The 19,414-nt window shown below is 52.5% G+C and overlaps 11 protein-coding genes across 18 annotated transcripts; 2 read left to right on the top strand and 9 right to left on the bottom strand.

Moving 5' to 3' along the window:
- Positions 1-96: 96 nt before the first annotated feature.
- On the top strand, positions 97-727 carry H257_01498 (hypothetical protein; the record flags this gene model as incomplete). The annotated part of the gene is made up of 2 exons (XM_009824746.1): positions 97-584; positions 646-727. 2 exons carry the CDS (start codon positions 97-99, stop codon positions 725-727), a joined length of 570 nt encoding a protein of 189 aa, XP_009823048.1.
- H257_01497 (hypothetical protein) lies at positions 725-1,646 on the bottom strand. The gene has a single exon (XM_009824745.1). It carries the CDS (start codon positions 1,627-1,629, stop codon positions 757-759), a length of 873 nt encoding a protein of 290 aa, XP_009823047.1. The 5' UTR covers positions 1,630-1,646; the 3' UTR covers positions 725-756.
- A 58-nt stretch (positions 1,647-1,704) lies between these two features.
- On the bottom strand, positions 1,705-2,563 carry H257_01496 (hypothetical protein). The gene is made up of 2 exons (XM_009824744.1): positions 2,477-2,563; positions 1,705-2,420 (listed from the first exon to the last, which is right to left on the bottom strand). Exons 1-2 carry the CDS (start codon positions 2,518-2,520, stop codon positions 1,772-1,774), a joined length of 693 nt encoding a protein of 230 aa, XP_009823046.1. The 5' UTR covers positions 2,521-2,563; the 3' UTR covers positions 1,705-1,771.
- A 10-nt stretch (positions 2,564-2,573) lies between these two features.
- Positions 2,574-3,505, bottom strand: H257_01495 (hypothetical protein). Its single transcript, XM_009824743.1, has 2 exons — positions 3,442-3,505; positions 2,574-3,388 (listed from the first exon to the last, which is right to left on the bottom strand). Exons 1-2 carry the CDS (start codon positions 3,465-3,467, stop codon positions 2,743-2,745), a joined length of 672 nt encoding a protein of 223 aa, XP_009823045.1. The 5' UTR covers positions 3,468-3,505; the 3' UTR covers positions 2,574-2,742.
- A 107-nt stretch (positions 3,506-3,612) lies between these two features.
- H257_01494 (hypothetical protein) lies at positions 3,613-4,399 on the bottom strand. Its single transcript, XM_009824742.1, has 2 exons — positions 4,312-4,399; positions 3,613-4,262 (listed from the first exon to the last, which is right to left on the bottom strand). The coding sequence occupies exons 1-2, from the start codon at positions 4,353-4,355 to the stop codon at positions 3,635-3,637; spliced, it is 672 nt and encodes a 223-aa protein (XP_009823044.1). The 5' UTR covers positions 4,356-4,399; the 3' UTR covers positions 3,613-3,634.
- Positions 4,400-4,406: 7 nt separating this feature from the next.
- H257_01493 (hypothetical protein) lies at positions 4,407-5,224 on the bottom strand. The gene is made up of 2 exons (XM_009824741.1): positions 5,156-5,224; positions 4,407-5,110 (listed from the first exon to the last, which is right to left on the bottom strand). Exon 2 carries the CDS (start codon positions 5,080-5,082, stop codon positions 4,438-4,440), a length of 645 nt encoding a protein of 214 aa, XP_009823043.1. The 5' UTR covers positions 5,083-5,110; positions 5,156-5,224; the 3' UTR covers positions 4,407-4,437.
- A 549-nt stretch (positions 5,225-5,773) lies between these two features.
- Positions 5,774-6,730, bottom strand: H257_01492 (hypothetical protein; the record flags this gene model as incomplete). Its single annotated transcript, XM_009824740.1, has 2 exons — positions 5,774-6,520; positions 6,578-6,730. The coding sequence occupies 2 exons, from the start codon at positions 6,728-6,730 to the stop codon at positions 5,906-5,908; spliced, it is 768 nt and encodes a 255-aa protein (XP_009823042.1). The 3' UTR covers positions 5,774-5,905.
- Positions 6,731-7,089: 359 nt separating this feature from the next.
- On the top strand, positions 7,090-10,550 carry H257_01491 (hypothetical protein). 6 transcript variants are annotated; one of them, XM_009824735.1, is made up of 22 exons: positions 7,090-7,156; positions 7,213-7,372; positions 7,421-7,479; positions 7,529-7,596; positions 7,660-7,762; positions 7,821-7,874; positions 7,922-7,999; positions 8,053-8,142; positions 8,190-8,325; positions 8,392-8,474; positions 8,530-8,591; positions 8,651-8,770; positions 8,823-8,916; positions 8,971-9,213; positions 9,259-9,372; positions 9,425-9,493; positions 9,547-9,623; positions 9,673-9,761; positions 9,837-9,925; positions 9,977-10,234; positions 10,309-10,356; positions 10,414-10,550. In XM_009824735.1, the coding sequence occupies exons 1-22, from the start codon at positions 7,154-7,156 to the stop codon at positions 10,489-10,491; spliced, it is 2,175 nt and encodes a 724-aa protein (XP_009823037.1). In that variant the 5' UTR covers positions 7,090-7,153; the 3' UTR covers positions 10,492-10,550. The 6 variants fall into 6 exon arrangements, with proteins under 6 accessions (XP_009823037.1, XP_009823036.1, XP_009823038.1 ...); XM_009824734.1 differs by having other exon boundaries at positions 8,639-8,770; XM_009824736.1 differs by having other exon boundaries at positions 10,309-10,550.
- On the bottom strand, positions 10,531-12,463 carry H257_01490. Of its 2 annotated transcripts, XM_009824732.1 has the most exons (7): positions 11,791-12,463; positions 11,656-11,729; positions 11,495-11,602; positions 11,397-11,437; positions 11,227-11,327; positions 10,922-11,149; positions 10,531-10,875 (listed from the first exon to the last, which is right to left on the bottom strand). In XM_009824732.1, exons 1-7 carry the CDS (start codon positions 12,407-12,409, stop codon positions 10,664-10,666), a joined length of 1,383 nt encoding a protein of 460 aa, XP_009823034.1. In that variant the 5' UTR covers positions 12,410-12,463; the 3' UTR covers positions 10,531-10,663. The 2 variants fall into 2 exon arrangements, with proteins under 2 accessions (XP_009823034.1, XP_009823035.1); XM_009824733.1 differs by having other exon boundaries at positions 10,531-11,149.
- Positions 12,464-12,500: 37 nt separating this feature from the next.
- H257_01489 lies at positions 12,501-16,065 on the bottom strand. Of its 2 annotated transcripts, XM_009824730.1 has the most exons (19): positions 16,035-16,065; positions 15,725-15,939; positions 15,609-15,684; positions 15,484-15,558; positions 15,377-15,436; positions 15,255-15,305; positions 15,062-15,184; positions 14,866-15,022; positions 14,751-14,795; positions 14,311-14,467; positions 14,131-14,233; positions 13,988-14,086; positions 13,591-13,905; positions 13,422-13,526; positions 13,217-13,366; positions 13,060-13,149; positions 12,983-13,014; positions 12,776-12,933; positions 12,501-12,724 (listed from the first exon to the last, which is right to left on the bottom strand). In XM_009824730.1, exons 1-19 carry the CDS (start codon positions 16,041-16,043, stop codon positions 12,645-12,647), a joined length of 2,100 nt encoding a protein of 699 aa, XP_009823032.1. In that variant the 5' UTR covers positions 16,044-16,065; the 3' UTR covers positions 12,501-12,644. The 2 variants fall into 2 exon arrangements, with proteins under 2 accessions (XP_009823032.1, XP_009823033.1); XM_009824731.1 differs by having other exon boundaries at positions 12,983-13,149.
- Positions 16,066-16,351: 286 nt separating this feature from the next.
- On the bottom strand, positions 16,352-18,402 carry H257_01488 (hypothetical protein). Its single transcript, XM_009824729.1, has one exon. The coding sequence runs from the start codon at positions 18,305-18,307 to the stop codon at positions 16,454-16,456; it is 1,854 nt and encodes a 617-aa protein (XP_009823031.1). The 5' UTR covers positions 18,308-18,402; the 3' UTR covers positions 16,352-16,453.
- Between the last annotated feature and the right edge of the window lie 1,012 nt (positions 18,403-19,414).

Raw genomic sequence — 19,414 nt, 5'->3', positions numbered from 1 at the left:
TTATCTATTTGGAACTTAATAGATGAACCTAATCCGGATAATACATTAACCGGCACCGCGACAGCACCAGACATATTCGCTCCTTCGGCCATTACCATGTTCAAGCGCTTCTCTGTGGACGAGCATGTGTCCAACATCAGCAAAGTGAAGACGTCCGTGCAGCGGAAGATCTGCCAGCGCATTAGCGAGCAATACCCGTTGCTGGAAGAAAACGACGGGGAGTTGATGGAACTCTTGTTGCCGAAGAAGTCGCCGCTCCTCGTCGCGAAATGCTCGGGGACGGAGCACCTGCAACTTGTGTGCGCAGAAGACGGAACTCCTCTCTTCTTCAACATGCGAGATGGGCCATTCTTGCCCACGCTGAAGTTGTTGCACAAATTGCCTACATTGATGAAGGTGATCCGTGCCGACAAGGGTGCCATTCCGTACGTGTTGTCTGGTGCCAACATCATGGCGCCAGGGTTGACGTCCAAGGGCGGCGACCTCCCCGAAGTAATCGAAGAAGGCGAGCCCGTCGCCATCATGGCAGAAGGCAAGGAGCTGGCGATGGCCGTCGGCATCATGCAAATGTCCACCGCCAACATGTACATACATCCCACCCCATATTCTTCCACCTTGTCTCGATCTCATGCGTGTGTCTTGTAGCAAGAGCATCAACAAGGGCGTTGCCGTCGAATTGGGCCATTTTCTCGGCGACGATTTGTGGCTTTTGCACAAAATCGAATAAGTTCAACATGTCATTTTAGATTTTTACGATTATATTTCTTTAAAAAACGACGATTCGCTATGCAGCGTGAGCCCGTCCAAGAACCCGAGACTTATGTTTGGCAGGCTTTCAGACCGCGGTCGACCTGACGGCTCATCTTGTTCGTCGTCTTCGGAGATGACGTTGGCAGAAGACGCGGCGGCTGCTGCTGCTGCCGCCGCCCGTCGATTCCAGTCGAAGTTGCGTGTGTCCACAGCTCGGACAGGCTGCACTTCGATGCCGCCACCCATGAGCGAATGTTCCACGGCCATGCGTGGTGGCGCGGGAGGCGGTGGTCCCAAGTCTTGACCTTCGTTGCCGAGAAGGGAGTCCTGGGGAGCCAGAGCGAGGGATTGCGGAGGTGGTGGCAGGCCTAACGAGGTCGGCACGTACGTAGCAGGGTTCGGCTGCATCATGTGGCCTTGAAAGTGCATCGGGTGGGGGTTTATTCCCATGAGGTGGTTGGGCATATATGTGTTGGGCATCGTGGGCATCCCTGGAGGATATTGCTGTGGCATAAGGGTCGGCAACGAGTTCAACTGCATGGCGGGATAGGAGAACCCTGACATGGTGTTTGAAGGCACAGCCGGGGGAGTTGGAACGCGTCCACCGCCTTGCCGAGGAGTTGAGCGCTGTATCTTGATTCGGAAGCTGCCCGGTTCTGCCCGTGCCGTGAGCGTTCCGTTGTTGCTGTTGCTTGCGCTGTTCCCGGAATTCTCCGCTGACAACGGCGGCGGCTGCACGAACGGCAAGTCGATGTCTGAAACCTTCCTCTTTCGAGTGGCCCCGTGAAAGTCCAGACCGATCGATGATGCATCTGCGCCGAGGAACGAAGGTGATAGCGGAATCGCCCCGCCAGAAGAAGCCGCCGTGGCGGTGTCCATCTCTCTCCCTGTCTGGCGAACTGAAGTTTATTCTGTCGAAAGCTGCATATCCGGATGGGGTGGTATCCGGATGAATCAAACAAATGACATGCACTTTCTATTTAGGTAACTAGATGACAAATTCGGTGAACAATACTGGAGTTCAAACATCGGTCGCCCTGGCAGCTGCGACGACGCGTCGGACCTTGTCAGCGATGTCCTTGTACATGTCCTTGGATTGAGGCAACGGGGGGAAACGGTGGCCTTGGTCGTGGGTGTACACGTGACGGGAAGATGCCGAGAAGTACTCGACTTGGGCTTTGCCATCTTCGTACATGAAGTCTTTTTCGCCCAGGACGTGGAAGGACGGGAAGTTGAGCAACGGCTTGCCGGTGGTTGGGGACTCTTTGATGGCCGGCATGCCATCTTGCGGCCACATTCCACAGACCAAGATAATGGCCTTGAAAGGAACCCAGTGCTTCTGCAAGTAGTGCGCCGTCAAGAGGGTGGCCATCATTGCGCCTTGAGAGAACCCGATGATCGCATCGAACGGTCCTTGCGCTGTGATTTCCCGTTTCAGGAACTCTAACGACCGCTCCCACCCAGGATAAACTGCGTTCGTGTGGTGGTTGGCATCCCACCATTCAAAGTACGGCTCGTCGTCGCCGAAAAGGTTCAGAATATCTTCCTCAGGAGGCCCCGAGGCCGGAAATGGTGCGTCCAACTCGACGAAATCAGCGGCGGGTCCAAATGCCTGCACGAAGCCGGAGACTTGAAGCGAGACCACGGTTCCGTTGGTACGACCTCCGTGACTACATCAAGTACATTTGCATGAGATCAATGGACGTGCATGGAAGATGGTTCGCACAGGCATAGGATACGAAGCCTTTGCTGCAAGCAACTAGTCGACATGAAGGCGGGTGGTGGCACGATTGCAAGTGAATTGCACCTTGATGTCATACATGGTCAAGCGACGTGTGCGATTTGCGATTTATCCGGACGTTGCAGTTTATCCGTACATGTAAGCAACGCCATAAATTGCTGTTCATCTGGCACGAAATACTCGGAGCACAGTACTACTTAGTACAGTAGTATTACGTGGCGCATCGACAAATGCGTGTCACTATACCCGCATTAGACCGTCGTTAACGCGCAGATGCTTCGAAGCTTGTCCACAATCTCGTTGTACAAGGGGCGGGAGGTAGACGGCGGAGGGAACCGATGGCCGTCCGAGTGCACATGAACTTGGCGACCCAAGGGCGAATAAGCTTCCACAAGGTCTTGGCTGAGGTCGAAAATGTCGTCCTTCGCGCCCAGGATGTGGATCGAAGGGATCTTCAAGTCGTACTTGGTGGTTCCAGGCTCCACCAGAAGGTGCTGCGGCATGCCATCGCGCGGGCACAGGCCGCAGACCAGCACAACCGCCTTGAACGGAATCTTCTGGTTCTTGGCTTGGTAATGCGCTGTCAGCAGGGTCGCGACGGAAGCGCCTTGGGAAAACCCCAGCACAATATCGTAAGGCCCTTGGGTGTTCACGACGTTTTGGAGGTAAGCCAGGGACTCTCCCCAGCCAGGATAGTTGACTTTCGTTCGCTCAAACGCTTCCCACCACTCAAAGTACGGTCCTTCTTCCCCGAAAAAGTCGATGATGCCTTGTTCGGGACGACCCGAGGCAGGAAATGGGGCATCGACCACCACGAAGTCTGCTGTGTTGCCGAATGCTTGGCGAAAACCCGCCACTTGCATCGAAATAATGTCCGAATTGGTCCGGCTTCCATGACTACACATCATCCAAATAACATTCACGGCGAGACCACGACATATTGCACTTACAGACACAGGATACGCAGCTTCGACATCTTGGACGCAGATGATGCTGCCAGCCTCCGCCGCCCGAATTTGAAATGCCACCTTCAAGTTGCCATAATATCCGGATACCCTCTGATGTCTTTCCGGATAGCAAATGTGTGTACTGTATGTAGTATGTGCATCGAAAGGACTGCCTTTTACCATTAATTAGTATGTATTACTCGTTAATCACTTGGCGAAGAAAGTGGGCCATGGCCACATACATGGGCTTGTGCTTTGGCAGTGCTGGAAATCGGTGGCCATCCGGATGAACATGCAAACTGCGATGTGATGGAGTGAAAATGTCATGCAGTTGGTGGCCCAAGGGTAGCATTGGATCTTGCTCCCCCAAGATGTGGAGCGACGGAATGTCCAATAGGGGTCGAGTGTCGTCAGGCAGGCCGTCTCTTGGCACCAAGCCACATACCAGCACCACGGCCTTGAACGGAAAGGAACCCTGGTGCTTCTGGTAGTGCGCTGTGAGCAATGTGGTGAGGGCAGCCCCTTGCGAGAAGCCCAGGACTACATCAAACGGCCCCAACTCGTCGATTTGACGCTGGACATACGCGACGGACTGCTCCCATCCATGGTACTCTGTTTTCTGGGTGTCTGGGTTCTTCACTGCATCCCACCACTCGTAGTACGGACCCTTTTCGCCAAAGAACTTGCGGATGTCCTCTTGCGCCGGACCTGACGCTGGGAACGGCGCATTCACTGACACGAATTCGGCCTTCGTGGGACCAAACGCTTGGCGAAACCCCGCGATTTGGAGAGAGATGACACCGGTGCTCGTGCGCCAGCCATGTCTACTTGCATGGTCAAAGTGCAAAGCTCATACATCTGTGCTTCACGTACAAGCAGAGAACTCGCAGTTTCCGCACTACCGGTAGGTTGCTCATGGTGGCGCCCGTCGAAGTTTCAATATCGGTTTATCCGGATACGGATAATAATTGAGGCAACAGTCAAAATTGAGTTTCAGTTTTAACGATTTTGAGAACATACGTGGCACAACGTGGTGACGATTTCGTCGTACAGGGCATGATGGTTCTTCACACTGGGGAACTTGTGGCCCTCTGCGTGGACAAAGTAGCGCCGAGTGGCCTTGTCGTATACGTGGACGAGGTACTTGCCAGTGTGGAAGAACGGGTCGGCTTCCCCCAACACGATCATTGCTGGCACCTTGAGTTCACCCCTTGGAGTCTTTCCTGTTGTCGACAGCCCCAGGTTCAACGATGGGGCTACTCCATCCAGTGGAGGACTCACAACCCCCACGCACACGACGGCTTTGAATGGAAATGGCGTGTGGTCGGCTTGAAAGTGCGCTGCAAGGAGCGTCGCCATCATACCGCCTTGGCAAAAGCCCAGCACAATGTTGTACGGCTTGTGGGTGTTGAGGTGGCGCAGCAAGTAAGCGACAGAGTGCTCCCAACCGACATATCGGGTACCTGTGTTGTCATCGCCTTCTACTGGATCCCCTCGAAACCACTCGAAGAATGGCGCGGACGAACCAAACTTGGCCTCGATAGCGTCTTCCATTGGCCCGTTCGCCGGAAACGGGCCGTTCACGTAGAAAAACTCGGCTCCGTCGCCAAAGCTTTCACGAAACCCCCGCACTTGGTGGTGCATCACCGTAACGTTTGTGCGGAAGCCGTGTCTACAAGTCGCATGAGTTCACGACCTGGAAACCTCAATGTCTCACAAGCAAAGCACGCGCAGCTTGGTCGGTAAGGCGCATATCCTCTCTCTCACTGTCGATAAAAAGGACGAGCATTCCGGATATGTACCCGGATATGATTCGTACAGTACTTCAAATTTGAACTTCCTGCATACGGTACAAATGTTGGGTAAAGACACGTGGCACGATGTGGTGACGTTTGTATCATCGCACAGAGCGGTTGGAGAAAGTGTGGGGATGACTCGGCTGTTGTGACTTGACTGCTTCCATGAAGACACTTGAACATGATTGCTTCGCCTACACAATCAGTCGTAACATAGCTCACTCGTTGGCAGTCCACACTTCGAAAGTTATATGGAGCACATTAACATTCCCATGATGCTGCCACCAATTACTATGGGAATTGAGGTAAGTAGCACGAGAGCAAAACCTTTCTACTACCATTAGTATACAGTACAGGAGAGAGGTTTTGCACTAGAGTTTTCCTAGATTTCAGCGCGTATCTATCAATAATGCTTCGAGCCCAAAACGGCGTCTTTTGTGATCCCAATACTTTACTCACCTTGAATACAGGCAAGTACAAGGTTAGATGTACCGGTATGTACACATCGTTTACTGGTAACGACAGACTCTAGCTCTCACACTTGCATAAGAGTACAGTATAGATTAGGACCCACAACAAAATTACATCTAACATTACCATAATGCGAGCGATCCAACACGATGGATGGTTCATATCTCGATATTGGAAGCTTCGACCATATTCTTGATTCATCACAACATTTGCCATTCGTCGTCCACGTTGTGATTGCATTCTGGACAGTCCTCATCGTGCCAAGCATCGCTTTCCACCGATTTGCCCTCGTCGGCAGCACCAGAATGGTCGGACTCTGTCTCGTAAATGTCGGCCTGATTGTTCACACCAATGACGGTACTCTTGGGACTAAGAGGTTCGTGCGTTTTGATGGCAAGAGACTGCAGGAGCTTCTTTTCAAACTGGTCCAGTACCCCCATCCACTTTGCATCATGGAGGGCCAGCTGTTCGACTAGTTGATTGGTTTGATCATTGGAAAACTCGTCCAGCTGCCTTTGGAATTCGTCCACCGAGACATGTTCGACAGGAGGCTGAACTTGGACCCAAGAAGGCAGGAGGGCTGGCTGCTGGGGAGGCGATCCCAAGCATAGCAAGTCTTCCGTCGGGGTTTGAGCCTGCGCCTTCACGTCGTCGTCCGCGTTGGCGAGGACATTGTCCAACCGGTCGTGGAGGGATTGCATGTCAGTGTGAACTTGGTGCGTCAAGTGTTCCATTTGGCGCTGGAGGCGATACGCAGACGACTCGTGCATACGCGCAGCAGCTTCCCAGGCGGAAGCGTACAGGTCGTGATAGGACTATTTCAAAGCGGGAGGTTTAGAGTGCTTCGTTGACTATACGTATAGGAATAATACCTTGATCCAAGGCGATGGCTGTTTGCGGTAGTGGTGGAGGCTTGGCGAGTCGGCGTCGGTGGAAGTGTCCCACTCATCCAATAGGGGAGCTGTAAACGAATCTATCCACTTCAAGTTGCGCCGTTCGTTGTTTCCCAAGTGTGTGGTAGCCATGATTTGCCAAAATGAAACAATCGAAAGCGTTTCGACATCGTCGTGAACGGTCGTGTGGTCTGAAGGCAGCAGTTTCAAGGAAACACATTCGTAATTTATATGCTCATGTCAAAAGTCATCACTCGGTTACGTCAGTTACAGTTTATCCATCATTCCATTAGCATGTCGTCAATGCTTCGAGGGGTGTGACCATATCGGCTGTAGTTTACTCCATTGAAGTGCTGGCTATGTGTCCCCCGGCTACTGTTTAAGGGGGCCACTTCGTAGAAGGCAGCTCGATCTCGTGGACTCGACATTGCCGACACGATTAAATAGTACGATGTCGTTGTCATTGCCGACTCATTATCTACGTAACGTTGATGAAACTCCATCCGAAACGCTTCAAGGGCGTTAACTGCGCCGCACCGACATCCTCCATCCCCAATGGTACGTACACCTTGAACATGGAACTACTGTGTTTTGAGGTTCTCATGACATGGTAGAGGTCGCCGTCGTCGTCCCCCCAACGATCGCGAGACCACCCCAGTGCGTGGTTGGCACGAGTGCAAGAGCGCCACCCCAGTATCACACACGCCCAGTTACTGCGGCAGTTGAGAGGCTCATACCACGGCAGCCAAGTCCCGTGGGATCAGTTAGCCCTAGGTTTGTCCATTTGTCATTCTTTGCCGTAAACTCTGCATCGTTCCATAGCATTGGCGTACATTGAGCCCCAGTCCCAACTACACGATCCCCTCGATGCGTCCATGAAGGTACTCGAAACAAATCATGCTGTTTGCTTGCCTGACTTAGTTCACCCAGGCCTTTTGGATGCGATTCATGGAAGACGACGACCATGTCAACGTCGACGCCGCCCTGACCTCCATTTGGTACGAATTACCAGGCAAATGAGGGAGGCTGATGGAGGGGACATGTACTATCTATTCATGTAGGCCCAAAGGCAGCGGCGCGACGATGACAAAGACGCGACCTCCCCCTTTGCACACCACGAGGGACTCGGAACCAACGAGCCACAATGCCGACGACGGAGAACGGGTGGGCTGCTATTTCTTCTTGTGGTGTTGGGCTTGGTTATATTAAAATTTGCTTCTAGTCACGCCATGATATCGTGCATGCGCTGGGGGCTTATGGCGTCGCTGCCTTGGAGGTACACCATCGCTTTGAACTACGAATGGTTATCCGTGATATTCCAAGGACTCGCTTCGACACACGGCTCGCATCCGCATCCCAGACCTGTTTGATCGGGTGGTGGACAGTGCTCCACACTGGGACGTACGTGAGCAGCATATGATCGTTCATGAGTAGTCGTCATGACTCTGCGGTAGATGGGGGCCGAAGCGTTTTACGAGTTTTGCCAGCCATTCTGCGACCCAACCGCGCCAGACATGGTGCGCACCCGGCAGTTCCTCGTGGCCGTACGTTCGATTTGTCGTATTAGTTGTAAAAGTGCGATATATTGCAGATGCAACTGCCATGGGGGGCGTTGGATCCGGCGGTTCAGAGACTTCGCGACGCCTTGCAGCACCTTTCTGCGGACGAATTGGAAACCCAATGCGCCATGTTTGACATGGAAGACGACGGGTGGATTCTCCTCAGCGGTGCGCGTTTCTATCGACTTCGCCCCTGCAAGGCCTTTTCAGACACACTTATCCTGCGTTGACCAGAATGCGTGTCGGTGCTGCACGCGTTGCCGAACGTGGCGCTGACGCAGCTCGAGATTGAAGCAGGCGTGCGCCAATTGTCGCAGGTCGGAATGATCTATCGTATAGTGGGCCCATTCCGACGTGGAGTTGTATACGTAGCCCGACCTTCGCGTGGCATACAAGGACGTGTGTGCTGTGTTGGGAAGTGCTTCTACCGAGGGGTACCAACATACCATATTGTATTGCCTGGCAAATCCCTCATTTCAAGAACATCCCATAGCTACGACAGTCGATGGCAAACCCTGCGGCATCAGCTGTGCCACGACGACGCGGCCAAGGGCCAAGTGGTTTTTCACCAACTGGAGCGCATATTTAGCAAACTGTCGACCCATCCAAGTCGGTAGGCGTCCCTTCTTATCGTACAGCAAACCATGTCTCATAATGCGTTCAAGGTGTTTGGTCACGGCGTCGGACCTGCAGAGAGTTCTGGGCACGTTGCTCACGCCCTCGGACCTTCAATGGATCCACCGTGTGCTTGCGAAATCGGTATAATGAGGGGTGTCATATTGGAGTCTCTCATTGGATGTTGTTGATATTCAGGATGGCCACGTGGACGGTCACGATCTGTTGACGCGGCTGTTTCCTGCATCGTTCCTTGCATCTTCGACAGGAACGTTCCTAGAACGTTCGCAGCACGCCCCGGTCTATCCGTTCCGATCGTCGACCCCCCGCTGTCGCCTTGAATCGACGCCCTACGACGGCACGTACACTGCCGCAAAGCGCGCGCACTCGACATCGCCCAGTCGATCACATCCATCCAAATTAATCAGCCCCCATGTGACGGTACCAGGCAAGTTGCTGTGTAAGTTTCCTGATCATCCAGTCCAGCGTTCCACGAAACTCCAACCGCATCGACACCCAAGTCCCCACAGTCCTTCCAAAACCACCCCACAAGACGATGCCGTGTTGCAGCAACTTCGAGAAATCATTCAATACCGACAAGTACGTTAGGTGTGCACACTATGTTACTTGTGACGTTATCCCTGTGTCTCAGATCGATTTGTTGACGTTGAGTGACGTGAGCGACGCCGCGGGCCTCGTGCCTCTTGACAATGCGACAGCGGTAACATGTCATGGCCTGTGTGATTCGAAGAGATGCTTTATCCTATCAAGTAGGTGTTGTGGAGGGAGCTCGAAGCGCTTGAATTGATCACGTTTGTGCAACTGCAGAGGGCGCTTCGACGTTTTGCCACGTACATGTGATCACGTCATCGAAACCTGATTCTGATTCCGTCGTCGCAGGGGCAAACACAACCGGTTGAACCTCAAGAGTATATTGGACGGTCTCTTTGATTGGTCGCGACTGCGCAACGTCACGACGCATTCGATAGGTACATACATACATCTATATCCATATTCATATAGTAAGGCAAAGAGGGATCTAATGAGAGATCGAATATGGACAGAGGACATGGCCGAGACGTTCGCGCGATTTACTACCTCCCGCCGGGGGTACCTGCGGTGGCACCCCGACTTTCAACGGGCACTCGGGGAGGTAGTGCAATTATATTCCCCACCAAACAAAACGACCTTTAAATCGACTTAGATGTTTCCCGTGGACTGGATGCCGTGGGAGCACCAAGTGATGTGCCACCGCTTCGGAGTGACCATGCACCATGAAATGTGGATCGACGTCGGCGCGTTCGTCCGGCACTTGGCGGGGGTGCCGCAGGACCTATGGCCTCTGGTCGTGGCACACTGCGACTTTCAAGAGATGGACCCGACCCACAAGGGGTACGTCGACCGAGCCGACCTCAAGCGGTTCCTCCAACGGGTGCTGCAGCGGACCCCCACGCCCCATCAAGTATGATCTTGTCGAGCCGATGTGTGACCGTGGAGATTGATGACCAGTGCAAGCAACTCACATGCTGCTACTAGGTGGGCCAAGTGTGGCAAGTGTTTTTGCAGGGCGACCCCACCGCCACCGTACGACGATTTTGATTACTAGGTGAAAGTCATCTACCAACTACTCGTCTTGGGTAGGTGATCAAGAAGCAGCATGTCACGGCGGCACTCAAGCGCGGCCTCCTGCGCCCACCACCACCAGCTGCACGAGTGTGACTGTACTAATGCATTGGGTTGTGCATACACTAGTACTACTATATACTACTTACAAGCCTTCTCCAACCAGAAGGCCCCAGTAAGAAACGACACGTGGCAAAGCTCCACAGGACAAACAGAGCCATCTTGGCAAAACCTCGAGTAGCGTTAAGTAGGCTACACTAACACGGAGTTACTTGGCAATCCAGGCTTTGACATCGCGGACGTGGTTGAGGACGGCCGACTCGCTCGTGCCCCCAGGGACGTTCTTGCGCTCGACGCTGGCTTCATAATTCCAAATGTCCATCACATCTGGCTCGAATTCAGGATGCAGCGACTGCAACTCTGCCAGCGTCAGGTCGCTCAATGGTTTGTTGGCGTCTTCCGCCAGTCGCACCGCCGCGCCTACCAGCATATTCATATCCAACCAATATGCCTCCATGAACTGTACCTGCCACATGATGGGTTTCACGAAACGGAACCCCGCGACGCACCAAGTACTCGGCCAAGTCCGTCGCCAGCATCTCCGTGACCAAGAACCCGCGCATCTTGGCGGCGTTGGGCGTCAAAGTCGCCAGCACGCCCGCGGCGATCTGAATGCAGTCGACCATCGTGTCAACCACGTAAAACAGCGCGGTCTTGTCTTCTTGCAAATCCTTGTTGTACGATCGAGGCAGTCCTGTCCATCCATCAACCTTGTTAGTTCAAACTCAAAGTGTCTTCAACGACTACGTAGGTAGTAGTACTAGCTAATACCTTTGAGAGTGATCATGAGGCCATTGAGACGACCGATGACCGCGCCAGACTTGCCCCGGAGCAGCTCGAGGGCGTCGGGGTTCTTCTTCTGCGGCATCAAGCTAGCCGCCATCCAGAGTGGGTGCACTCGTTAGTTAGCATCTGCTGTATGTGTGTAGCCAGCTAGTTACCTGCTGCCTGTGCTGTACGCGTCCGCCATGGTGACGAATTTCTAATGCCAGCAGCATGAGATGGTTGAGATGATACCACGGCAAAGAGATAGACATACCAACGTGTTGTAAATGATCAGATCTTCCGCCAGTTGCGAGAAGTGAATCATGGTCATCGACGCCCAGAACAAGAATTCAACTATAAAGTCGCGATCCCCCACCGCGTCCTGCCAGAGTCCTCCTTCAGACATGTGCTTGAGAGGGCAGCAATGAATGGTACCAGACTGTTGGGGGAAATGCGCCCAAAGTTCAACTCCTTCGCAATCAGAGCGCGGTCAATCCCAAACGAGTTGCCTACGACATGCGATCCCGTCACTCACACACAAGCGACATGAGGTGGGGAATGTGTATCTACCTGCCAACGCCCCGCTCCCCAACGGCAACACATCGACGCGCTTGACCAAGTCCTCGAGACGTTCGGCGTCCCGCTGCAATGCCGCCACGTGGGACATTACCCAGTGGGCAAAGCGAATGGGCTGCGCAGGTTGAAGGTGCGTAAAGCCAGGCATGAGCAGGGAGATGTTACTTTCCGCCAACTGGGCCGCGACGCCGATTAGCTCCTTGAGCTGATGGGATAGTCCTGTAATTGCGTCCTTTAAGTAGATGCGCATGTCGGTCGCCACTTGATCGTTGCGGCTTCGACCGGTGTGGAGTTTGCCGCCGGCACTTCCGATCAACTCCGTGAGGCGGCGTTCGTTCGCCGTGTGGATGTCTTCGTCGCCCGCGACGATGACAAACGTTCCATTCTCCCATTCTGCAAAGACGCTGTTCAATCCGTCTTGGATGACAACGTTCTCTTCGACAGTGATCACGTTCGCGGCTCGCAACGCCGACGCATACGCCTTGCTCCCGCGGATGTCCGCCGCCCACATGCGCTTGTCGACACTTAAGCTCTCGTTGAACTTGTTCATCACAGGGTCCAGCTCCCCACTGAATCGTCCGCCCCAGAGTTTCTTGCCGCCGCCAGTCGCCATATCTTGTCGCTAAAGATCGCAATTTGGAAAATGACGCAATATTGCGCCATGGACATTCTGGCACCCACCGCAAGATACTTTCGCGGAACTCGTATCCGTATCCGGATAAATTACCGAGCGTTTATTGGTCAGTTTGTCATTGTGGCAACCTGCAACCACAACTATTTAGCGAAATCTCCCAAATATTGGGGTTTTGTTGTCATTATTTTGGCAAATCCGTTGATGTTGTGATATTTTAGCGCGAACTGGTACTGTGCTTCAACGCGGCTTTGACCTTGAGCAGCCGATTCAGCTCCGAGAGCGACTGCAGGGAGTCTGCGACGAAGTTAAGGCCATGAAGGAAGAGTTTGGGGTGGACAGACAGACCTTGCTCTAAGGCGGAGTTGTTCCCTTGAGGCTCCAACGTGGACAACAGGGCCACCACAGGATGCTCCACTGCGACAGATCGACCACCATGGGATGGAACCGGCGGCGGTGGAGCTACCTTCGCACTGCTTCGCTTCTTACTTCCCTTGTCATCAACTCTGTGCATGTGTGTTTAACACGATCAATATATCACTGTGAAGGACATACTTTTTATGCAGGAGATGTCGAAGCTCACTGATCTACGGATTAAGGTCAGGTGATGTAGACAGCAGTCGCTTTCGCACGGAGAGCATGCCAGTCTCGCGCTTCTTCATGTCCGGTGCATTGTTCCTCGGGGCCTCAGCATCATGCGTTGTGGCAGGTCGTAGAGCTCCCTACATCGTCATTGAATACTTGTCAGTAAATAATCAATTCCTTCCCCTTAGCACTGTTTTGTCTTGCCTGGGATCGGCTGGACTTGACGCAACTTCGCAAGACTTGGTCGATACGATGTTGGGGCGGGGCCACCAGCTCCACAACGCCCTCTACGTCCCCATTGTCTTCGGGGCCCTTAGCTCCACCCACGACCAAGTACTCGAGCACTTCGATGCGCTACTCGCCATCATCATAATGTCAATCCTTCCATCATGCCCCCGTCCAATCCAACCTCACGGAGCGACTGGTTCTCCAAGTTGAGGGTCCGGTTTTCCATCCGCACGGTACTAACTTCCGACGTCACGAAGTCCACTTCGCTTCGCAGTTGCCGCTCGTTCTAATTCCCCATACGCATATTGATTGCATCATGCTTCTGAAATACAACTGAGATATCCAACCACCTGATACATGGTTTTGATCAGCTCGACATTGTCAATCACGTTCTGCTTGAGTCGTTTGGTGCCGGCAGAGCTCACGACCACGGAGGTGACCGCCGCGGGTGGAGACGCTTGAACCGATGGGGTCGCTGGGTTGTTGCTGGGGCTTGGACTTGCCAGTGAGCTAGCTGGCCTAGTGTGGGCCATCACGGGTTTCATAACAGGGGGAACTTCGTCCGCGGAAGGGGTAACATCTGCCAACAACGAGATTGCACCAGTAGCTTCCACGTTGTCGTTCTGGTCGCCAAGTTGCCCCAGGTGCAAAATCACTTGTTGCGCCTATATATATAACATAGTAATGAGATACTACTGTAGACAATGTTTTGCTGCTTTGTGATCTATCACATATATTTATTTATACCTGGGCCAGCTGGGCTTTTAACGTCGCCACTTCGTCCCTTAGTTTCTGGATCAGCTGAGCTTTCGGGTCTTCGTTCTTGACTGGTTTGTTCGAGATGGACTAACCATATCGCATTAGCAACAAGGGACATTATGGGTACATACTTGCGCCTTGGCTGCGTACACGAGCGTACTCAAGTTTTCATCGACGTACGCATCGCTGGGCGACAGACATGCGATCATGAGTGTGATGCTGTTGCCGCCAAGACTACACAAACGACGGTATATATACTGTATATATATATATATAGCATGATGGCCACGATGAACATTGTCATCTTGTACCTGTGCTTAAGCAGCGCAGTCAATTTCGAGTCTCGGTACGGTACATGGACACCTTTATTTGTAGCCGACCCGTCGTCGCTGCTGCTGAGCGTTTGAATCACCTGACGCAGCACAAACAGCGACTTGTTGATCCCAATTGATTCTTGCAACGTTACTCCTAGTAGTAAGTAGTCAATTATTAATAGTGTTTCCACTTCAGTTCATTTACGCATTTAAGTGAATAATATATTGTCGATTTGATACAAATTTAGGGAGGCTGACGGAACCGATCCACAATCGATCTGATTGGTTGAATTTCATTGAGAAGGTTTTGGTTGGCTAATAATTTTGAGCTCATCTGAAGTAGCCAATCAAATCGATTTAAATTCCAACGAGAAACCACACCACAACACGAAATTTCACTCGAAAGCACAATAGTATTCATAATACAATCTTCGTACCCGTAGCCCCCGTCTTGACCACCCGTTCCGAGCCCGCCAAGTCCACTAACATATGACACGATATGGGGTGAACATGACGAATGTTTTTTTAATATCTACTAGGAGTAGTTAGTACCAAGGGACAGTTTGGCTTTGGTCACGTCGTCGGGGTTAGTTGGGTCCACGCTTTCCACGTACAGCGTGTAGATGCAGTGGGATCTCGAAGACGCCGCGTTCAAGTTGTGCGTAGCCATGATCTTTTGCTTGACGCCGTCTTGGAACCGTCCGAGCATCTAATACATGTTGACAAGGTGCGTCATATGATTCCGTACCTCGTCGGCCGAGCTACACGCAGCCACGACGAGGTTCTCGACGTAAAACTCCTGGGTGGACGCCCACCGCAGCCGCAGGGGCTTCGTTCGCTGAGATGTGGAGAAATTGAGGAGGTCCAAGATCTGCAGGCCATGTTACAGGTACAGGTGGGTGTGAGATGACGAAATAGTATATTACGATAGTTTTAAGTACCTGTTCGTTATAAATTTGGACAAACGAGCACTTGACGCTGTACTCTCGCTTCTACATAAGGTATCTCCATGTAAACTGAGCCAAATATATTATTTTGCAAATGGAACTATTTATATGCCTACCTTGTCCAGCGTAGCGGCGGCTATGGCGTCGAATAAACCCAAGATCACTCGCGGTACAATCTAAACCAAACATGTGACGATGTTTGCATGAGAGTATGCTGTCGTACTCCTAGCCTCGTCGAACACACGTCGATGTTGGGCTTGGCTTGGACGCGATCGGGACTGTATCGCATGGGGTTCTTCTACTTTTCAAGGTCACCACAACAACGCATGAACGATGAGAGTCTGTCACCTCGTATTCGTAGCCTTCCATGGTAAATGTCTTGCCAGACCCTGTTTGGCCGTATGCAAAGATGGTGGCGTGGAATCTACGATAGGATTGGACATGGATGTGTGGACCCAGCGTACCCATCCAAGACACTAAGGAGCATGGACGAAATGCCCCCGCCTTGGAAGATCTCGTATTGAGACGCCGACGCGGCAAACACTTGGTCAAACGCAAACGATTTGGATGAGTCGGACGCGACTCGAACGGTCTTTGCGGCAGCGTCGGCCACCAACGCCCCCGTCGCGTGTCCTTTTTCAGACGGCAATGGTGGCCGCACGCGCACCACGACCCGGATCTACATCCACCAAGTCATTCTCAACGCAAACAGGCAAGATATGACGAATGTGAAGCAACTCAGTGTCACTCCAAGAGCAATGTCATACAACTTGCCTTGCTCATGTGTGCTGCCGGCGTACTTTTGTCAGACAGTTACATAAAACCGTTTCACACTTTTAAAAGTCTACAATTTTGTTACATGTCACGACCTTTTTTTGGAAAACCATGAAAAATTAAAGGATCAGAATGATTACTACGTAGTAGAAGCATTGACCATATACAACGACACCGAAGTTCATGACGACATTGTCGCTGCGCTTGGCTTGGTTCAATTGTCTGAATAGGAGAGTAACTTGTGGTTTGTAAAAATCCAAATATGAAAAACGAACATTCTTTCTTGGAAATTGGGTTTGTGAAATACGAACACTTATTATTGGACAGAGGTAGTACTATTAATAGTTCATAGATACGGTTGTTTGTTGTGTGGGCTAGTACTACTATGTACTTCGAAGTATGTTAAGAGGTTATATTGCTTATGCTGTGTAGATCGTCTTGACTGCGTTTTCGAGCACGGCGACGATGGCTTGGACGTCGCCGTGGGGCGGGAAGCTCAGTCGCGTGAGTTCGACGCCGCCCACGAGCTGCTTGGCCTTGTCTTCGGCCTTGATCGCGCCCTGGGTGGACGTCGACGGCACCGTGCAGTACACTTTTCCGTTGTCTTGGCCAAATGACACACACGGCTTGAACGACGGATGCGCCGTGAGCAGGTCCACGAACCGCTGGGCAATCGCGTAGTTGGCCTCGGCAGTCGCGTTCGGCAGCGGCGGCAAATTGAACGAGTACGTGGACGTGGTGAAACCCTGCGCGGCATTTTCCGGCGACACGAACGCCAGGTCCATGTGGAAGCCATGGGCATACTTGGCGACCGCGGCTTGCAGCGCCGTGCCGGTGGTCACGGCCACCTCGTACGCCTTTTGGCAGCGGTCTTCGACGCCCACGTGGTTCTCGGTGAGTCGCCACAGCTGGTCCGTCTTGGCGGTTGTGTCGAGCAGCTGGCCCGCCCATCGTACCGTTTCCAGCAGCTTGCGCGACTGGGGGGACGCCGTGTTGGCGATGATCGTACCGGCGGTCGTGTGGCCGCGGGATACGCTCTTGCTCATGCTGATAAACACCATCGTCGTGAGATCGGGGGCGACGGCCGAGATCTTTTGCAGGACCTTGGACGCCGGCGCGAACGTCGTGTCCACGAGCAAGAGCACTTCTTTGCCCGTGGTGTTACGGTACGACGTCAGGTGCTGCGCAAGGGTAGCTATGTCGGGCACCTTCATGTCGGGATTGGTCGGGATTTCAACAAACAGCACCGTCGTGGGAGCGGTCGCGGTGACTGTGAGCTTATCCAGCGCCTGTTTGATCGAGTCGGAGATCTTGTTCTTCCCTGTGATGTCAAACTTCCACTTGTGGATCTTGCCAGACGACTTGTTGACGTAAATGTCGGTCAATTGAGACGACCCGCCGTAAGCGGTGCTGGCCATGAGGATGTCGGCGCCGCCGCCGTGGAGCAAACTCAACCAGATGGAGCACACTGCAGGCAGGCCGGCCGTGAACACGACGGGGTTCGCGTGGGCGTCCACCGACGTGCCAGACATGGTCTGCAGATGCGCGTAAAAGTCGGCGAGGGCTTCGGGCGTGGACGCGTCGCCGTCGGCCGTCACCTTGACCCCGGCAATCGTTTGAAGGAATTTCTCGCACACGGGGGTTGTGAGGGGAGTGGAGAGGCGCTTGCGAATGACCAAAATGTCGTCCGGGTTGACTTTGGACGGGTTGTGGATGTACAGAACCGAGTCGGACACAATGGCGTCGACGGCAGCCGAGATTTTCTTGGGGGATACTTGAAGGGCGAGGACGACTGCGGAAGGATCCGCGACGGGGTGCCCTGACACGATGGTGACGTTGGTCCCGAGAAGAGCGAGGGTGGCCAACTGGTCTGCAGTGAATGGAGACGCTACTCCTTCGTCCACGTACAGAAGCACTGGCAACTTGGACGTGAGGAGCACGGAGATGATGGGGATGGTCGTGGATCCAAACGTAAACACTTGGCGGGTGGGAAGCGACACTTCAAGGCCAAGGACGAGTTCCAGCAGCACGGAAATATTCGTCGACACGCGGAGGTAATCTTCGGCATTGCCCAAAGCTGACAGTTCGGCTTCCGTGACAATGTTGTCGCGTTTGGCATGCTTTTCGAGGAGCAGCTTCTCGACGCTGGCAGAGAAGACTTCACGGCCCAAGAGCGCCGAGTTGGCAAACGTTGTGCCTCGCCATTCATGTGGCAGGTTTGCGAGGATAGATGGGAGGAAGGTATGCGCGATGGCGGAGGTAAGGACTGTCATCTTGGGCGCACGTTGGGAATTGATCGCCACTCAACAGTCGCGCGAAGTCTATTTTTTTCCAGCCTTTTAATTGGACATAAGGCAGCCAATCAATCTCACCCATTTGATGAGGTGTCGTGGATGCTTCAATTTCCTTATACAAGTCAAAATAATCCAAAACTGACGAATGCATGCAATTCAATGTACTTGAACAAGGGATTGCAGAGTTGGGGAGGATCCATCCTTGGACAATTCACGTGCGACAACCCAGTGTTGTGATTTGCACATGGGATATATTCCGAAGCGTGGAGAACGCCAATGGGAGGCAGGATGCAAGGACGGTCAGCTTCTTGCAAATGAGACCAAGGCATCTATGATAGGGATCACAGCAGGTCCACCACTCATGGACGAAGAGGTGAAGAAGAAGTTGGGCATGGAAGCTTTGAACGAGGTTGAAGTACAACACGTGGATACTGTACGTCTTACTAGTAGTACTAGTAGCCGGTGCGGTACTATTAATCGTAGTACTAGTAGCCGGTACTGTACCATAATAGTACTAACGTTAATATACAGTATTGAAGTGCGGAGTAATATGAACCTTCGTCACCCATTTCGCAGATTTGATGAAAGGTTAACTTACATGAGTTACCTTTGGCTAGGACTTGGAGAAAATGGAGTGCAGTGGATAGTGAGCGAGGCAAGTGAAGTGAAGGTAGTATGCGTCGGGTACGTGGTAGATATTTCAAGTCCGATTAATTTCGAGTTTCTACCGAATTCTACGGGTAGAAAAATCAATCGCATTACTGTAGTACCACCTGATTTGTTTGACACACAAGTGGAACGTCAGCTGATCGAACGATCTCGGCCATTTGTCTGGAATGGCGACATAGAGCACCACCGCATCGTTCCGCCCTTGGCCTTCTGTGCCTAACTCAACATAAGCATCTCAAAGCCATGACTGCGTACACTACTCCGACTGCTCCCTGAGTATGAGGCCATGCTAAGAGCTTGCTGTCTTCTACTGTTCAGAGAAATTCCCTGAATGATACTACAGTATTGTTCTGACTAAATTCCGCTGTATTATTGTTCTGACTACAGTAAATTCCGCTACAGTAAATCGCCCCATTT

This window comes from Aphanomyces astaci (genome assembly GCF_000520075.1).
Source record: "Aphanomyces astaci strain APO3 unplaced genomic scaffold supercont1.2, whole genome shotgun sequence".
NCBI lineage: Eukaryota > Oomycota > Saprolegniomycetes > Saprolegniales > Verrucalvaceae > Aphanomyces > Aphanomyces astaci.
Note: the sequence above shows the minus strand (reverse complement) of the source record. Positions and strands in the feature narration are given on the sequence as shown.

Bases quoted from the DNA above. Each gene is read 5' to 3' on its own strand.
- H257_01489 (XM_009824730.1), bottom strand. The intron at 15,685-15,724 runs GTACGCTGGGTC...ATCCTATCGTAG, and splicing joins CTCCTTAGTGTCTTGGATGG to ATTCCACGCCACCATCTTTG. The intron at 13,015-13,059 runs GTGCGAAAGCGA...CTTAATCCGTAG, and splicing joins GCGAGACTGGCATGCTCTCC to ATCAGTGAGCTTCGACATCT.
- H257_01495 (XM_009824743.1), bottom strand. From the start codon at position 3,467: ATGTCGAAGCTGCGTATCCTGTGTCT. The intron at 3,389-3,441 runs GTAAGTGCAATA...GATGATGTGTAG, and splicing joins AAGCTGCGTATCCTGTGTCT to TCATGGAAGCCGGACCAATT.
- H257_01493 (XM_009824741.1), bottom strand. From the start codon at position 5,082: ATGCACCACCAAGTGCGGGGGTTTCGTGAAAGCTTTGGCGACGGAGCC.
- H257_01490 (XM_009824732.1), bottom strand. From the start codon at position 12,409: ATGGCGACTGGCGGCGGCAAGAAACTCTGGGGCGGACGATTCAGTGGG. The intron at 11,603-11,655 runs GTACCATTCATT...GGACTCTGGCAG, and splicing joins GCATTTCCCCCAACAGTCTG to GACGCGGTGGGGGATCGCGA. The intron at 11,438-11,494 runs GTATGTCTATCT...TGCTGGCATTAG, and splicing joins TGATCATTTACAACACGTTG to AAATTCGTCACCATGGCGGA.
- H257_01488 (XM_009824729.1), bottom strand. From the start codon at position 18,307: ATGACAGTCCTTACCTCCGCCATCGCGCATACCTTCCTCCCATCTATC.
- H257_01497 (XM_009824745.1), bottom strand. From the start codon at position 1,629: ATGGACACCGCCACGGCGGCTTCTTCTGGCGGGGCGATTCCGCTATCA.
- H257_01496 (XM_009824744.1), bottom strand. From the start codon at position 2,520: ATGTCGACTAGTTGCTTGCAGCAAAGGCTTCGTATCCTATGCCT. The intron at 2,421-2,476 runs GTGCGAACCATC...TACTTGATGTAG, and splicing joins AGGCTTCGTATCCTATGCCT to TCACGGAGGTCGTACCAACG.
- H257_01494 (XM_009824742.1), bottom strand. From the start codon at position 4,355: ATGAGCAACCTACCGGTAGTGCGGAAACTGCGAGTTCTCTGCTT. The intron at 4,263-4,311 runs GTACGTGAAGCA...CCATGCAAGTAG, and splicing joins AAACTGCGAGTTCTCTGCTT to ACATGGCTGGCGCACGAGCA.
- H257_01491 (XM_009824734.1), top strand. The intron at 9,494-9,546 runs GTAACATGTCAT...CCTATCAAGTAG, and splicing joins CTCTTGACAATGCGACAGCG to GTGTTGTGGAGGGAGCTCGA. The intron at 9,762-9,836 runs GTACATACATAC...GAATATGGACAG, and splicing joins CGTCACGACGCATTCGATAG to AGGACATGGCCGAGACGTTC.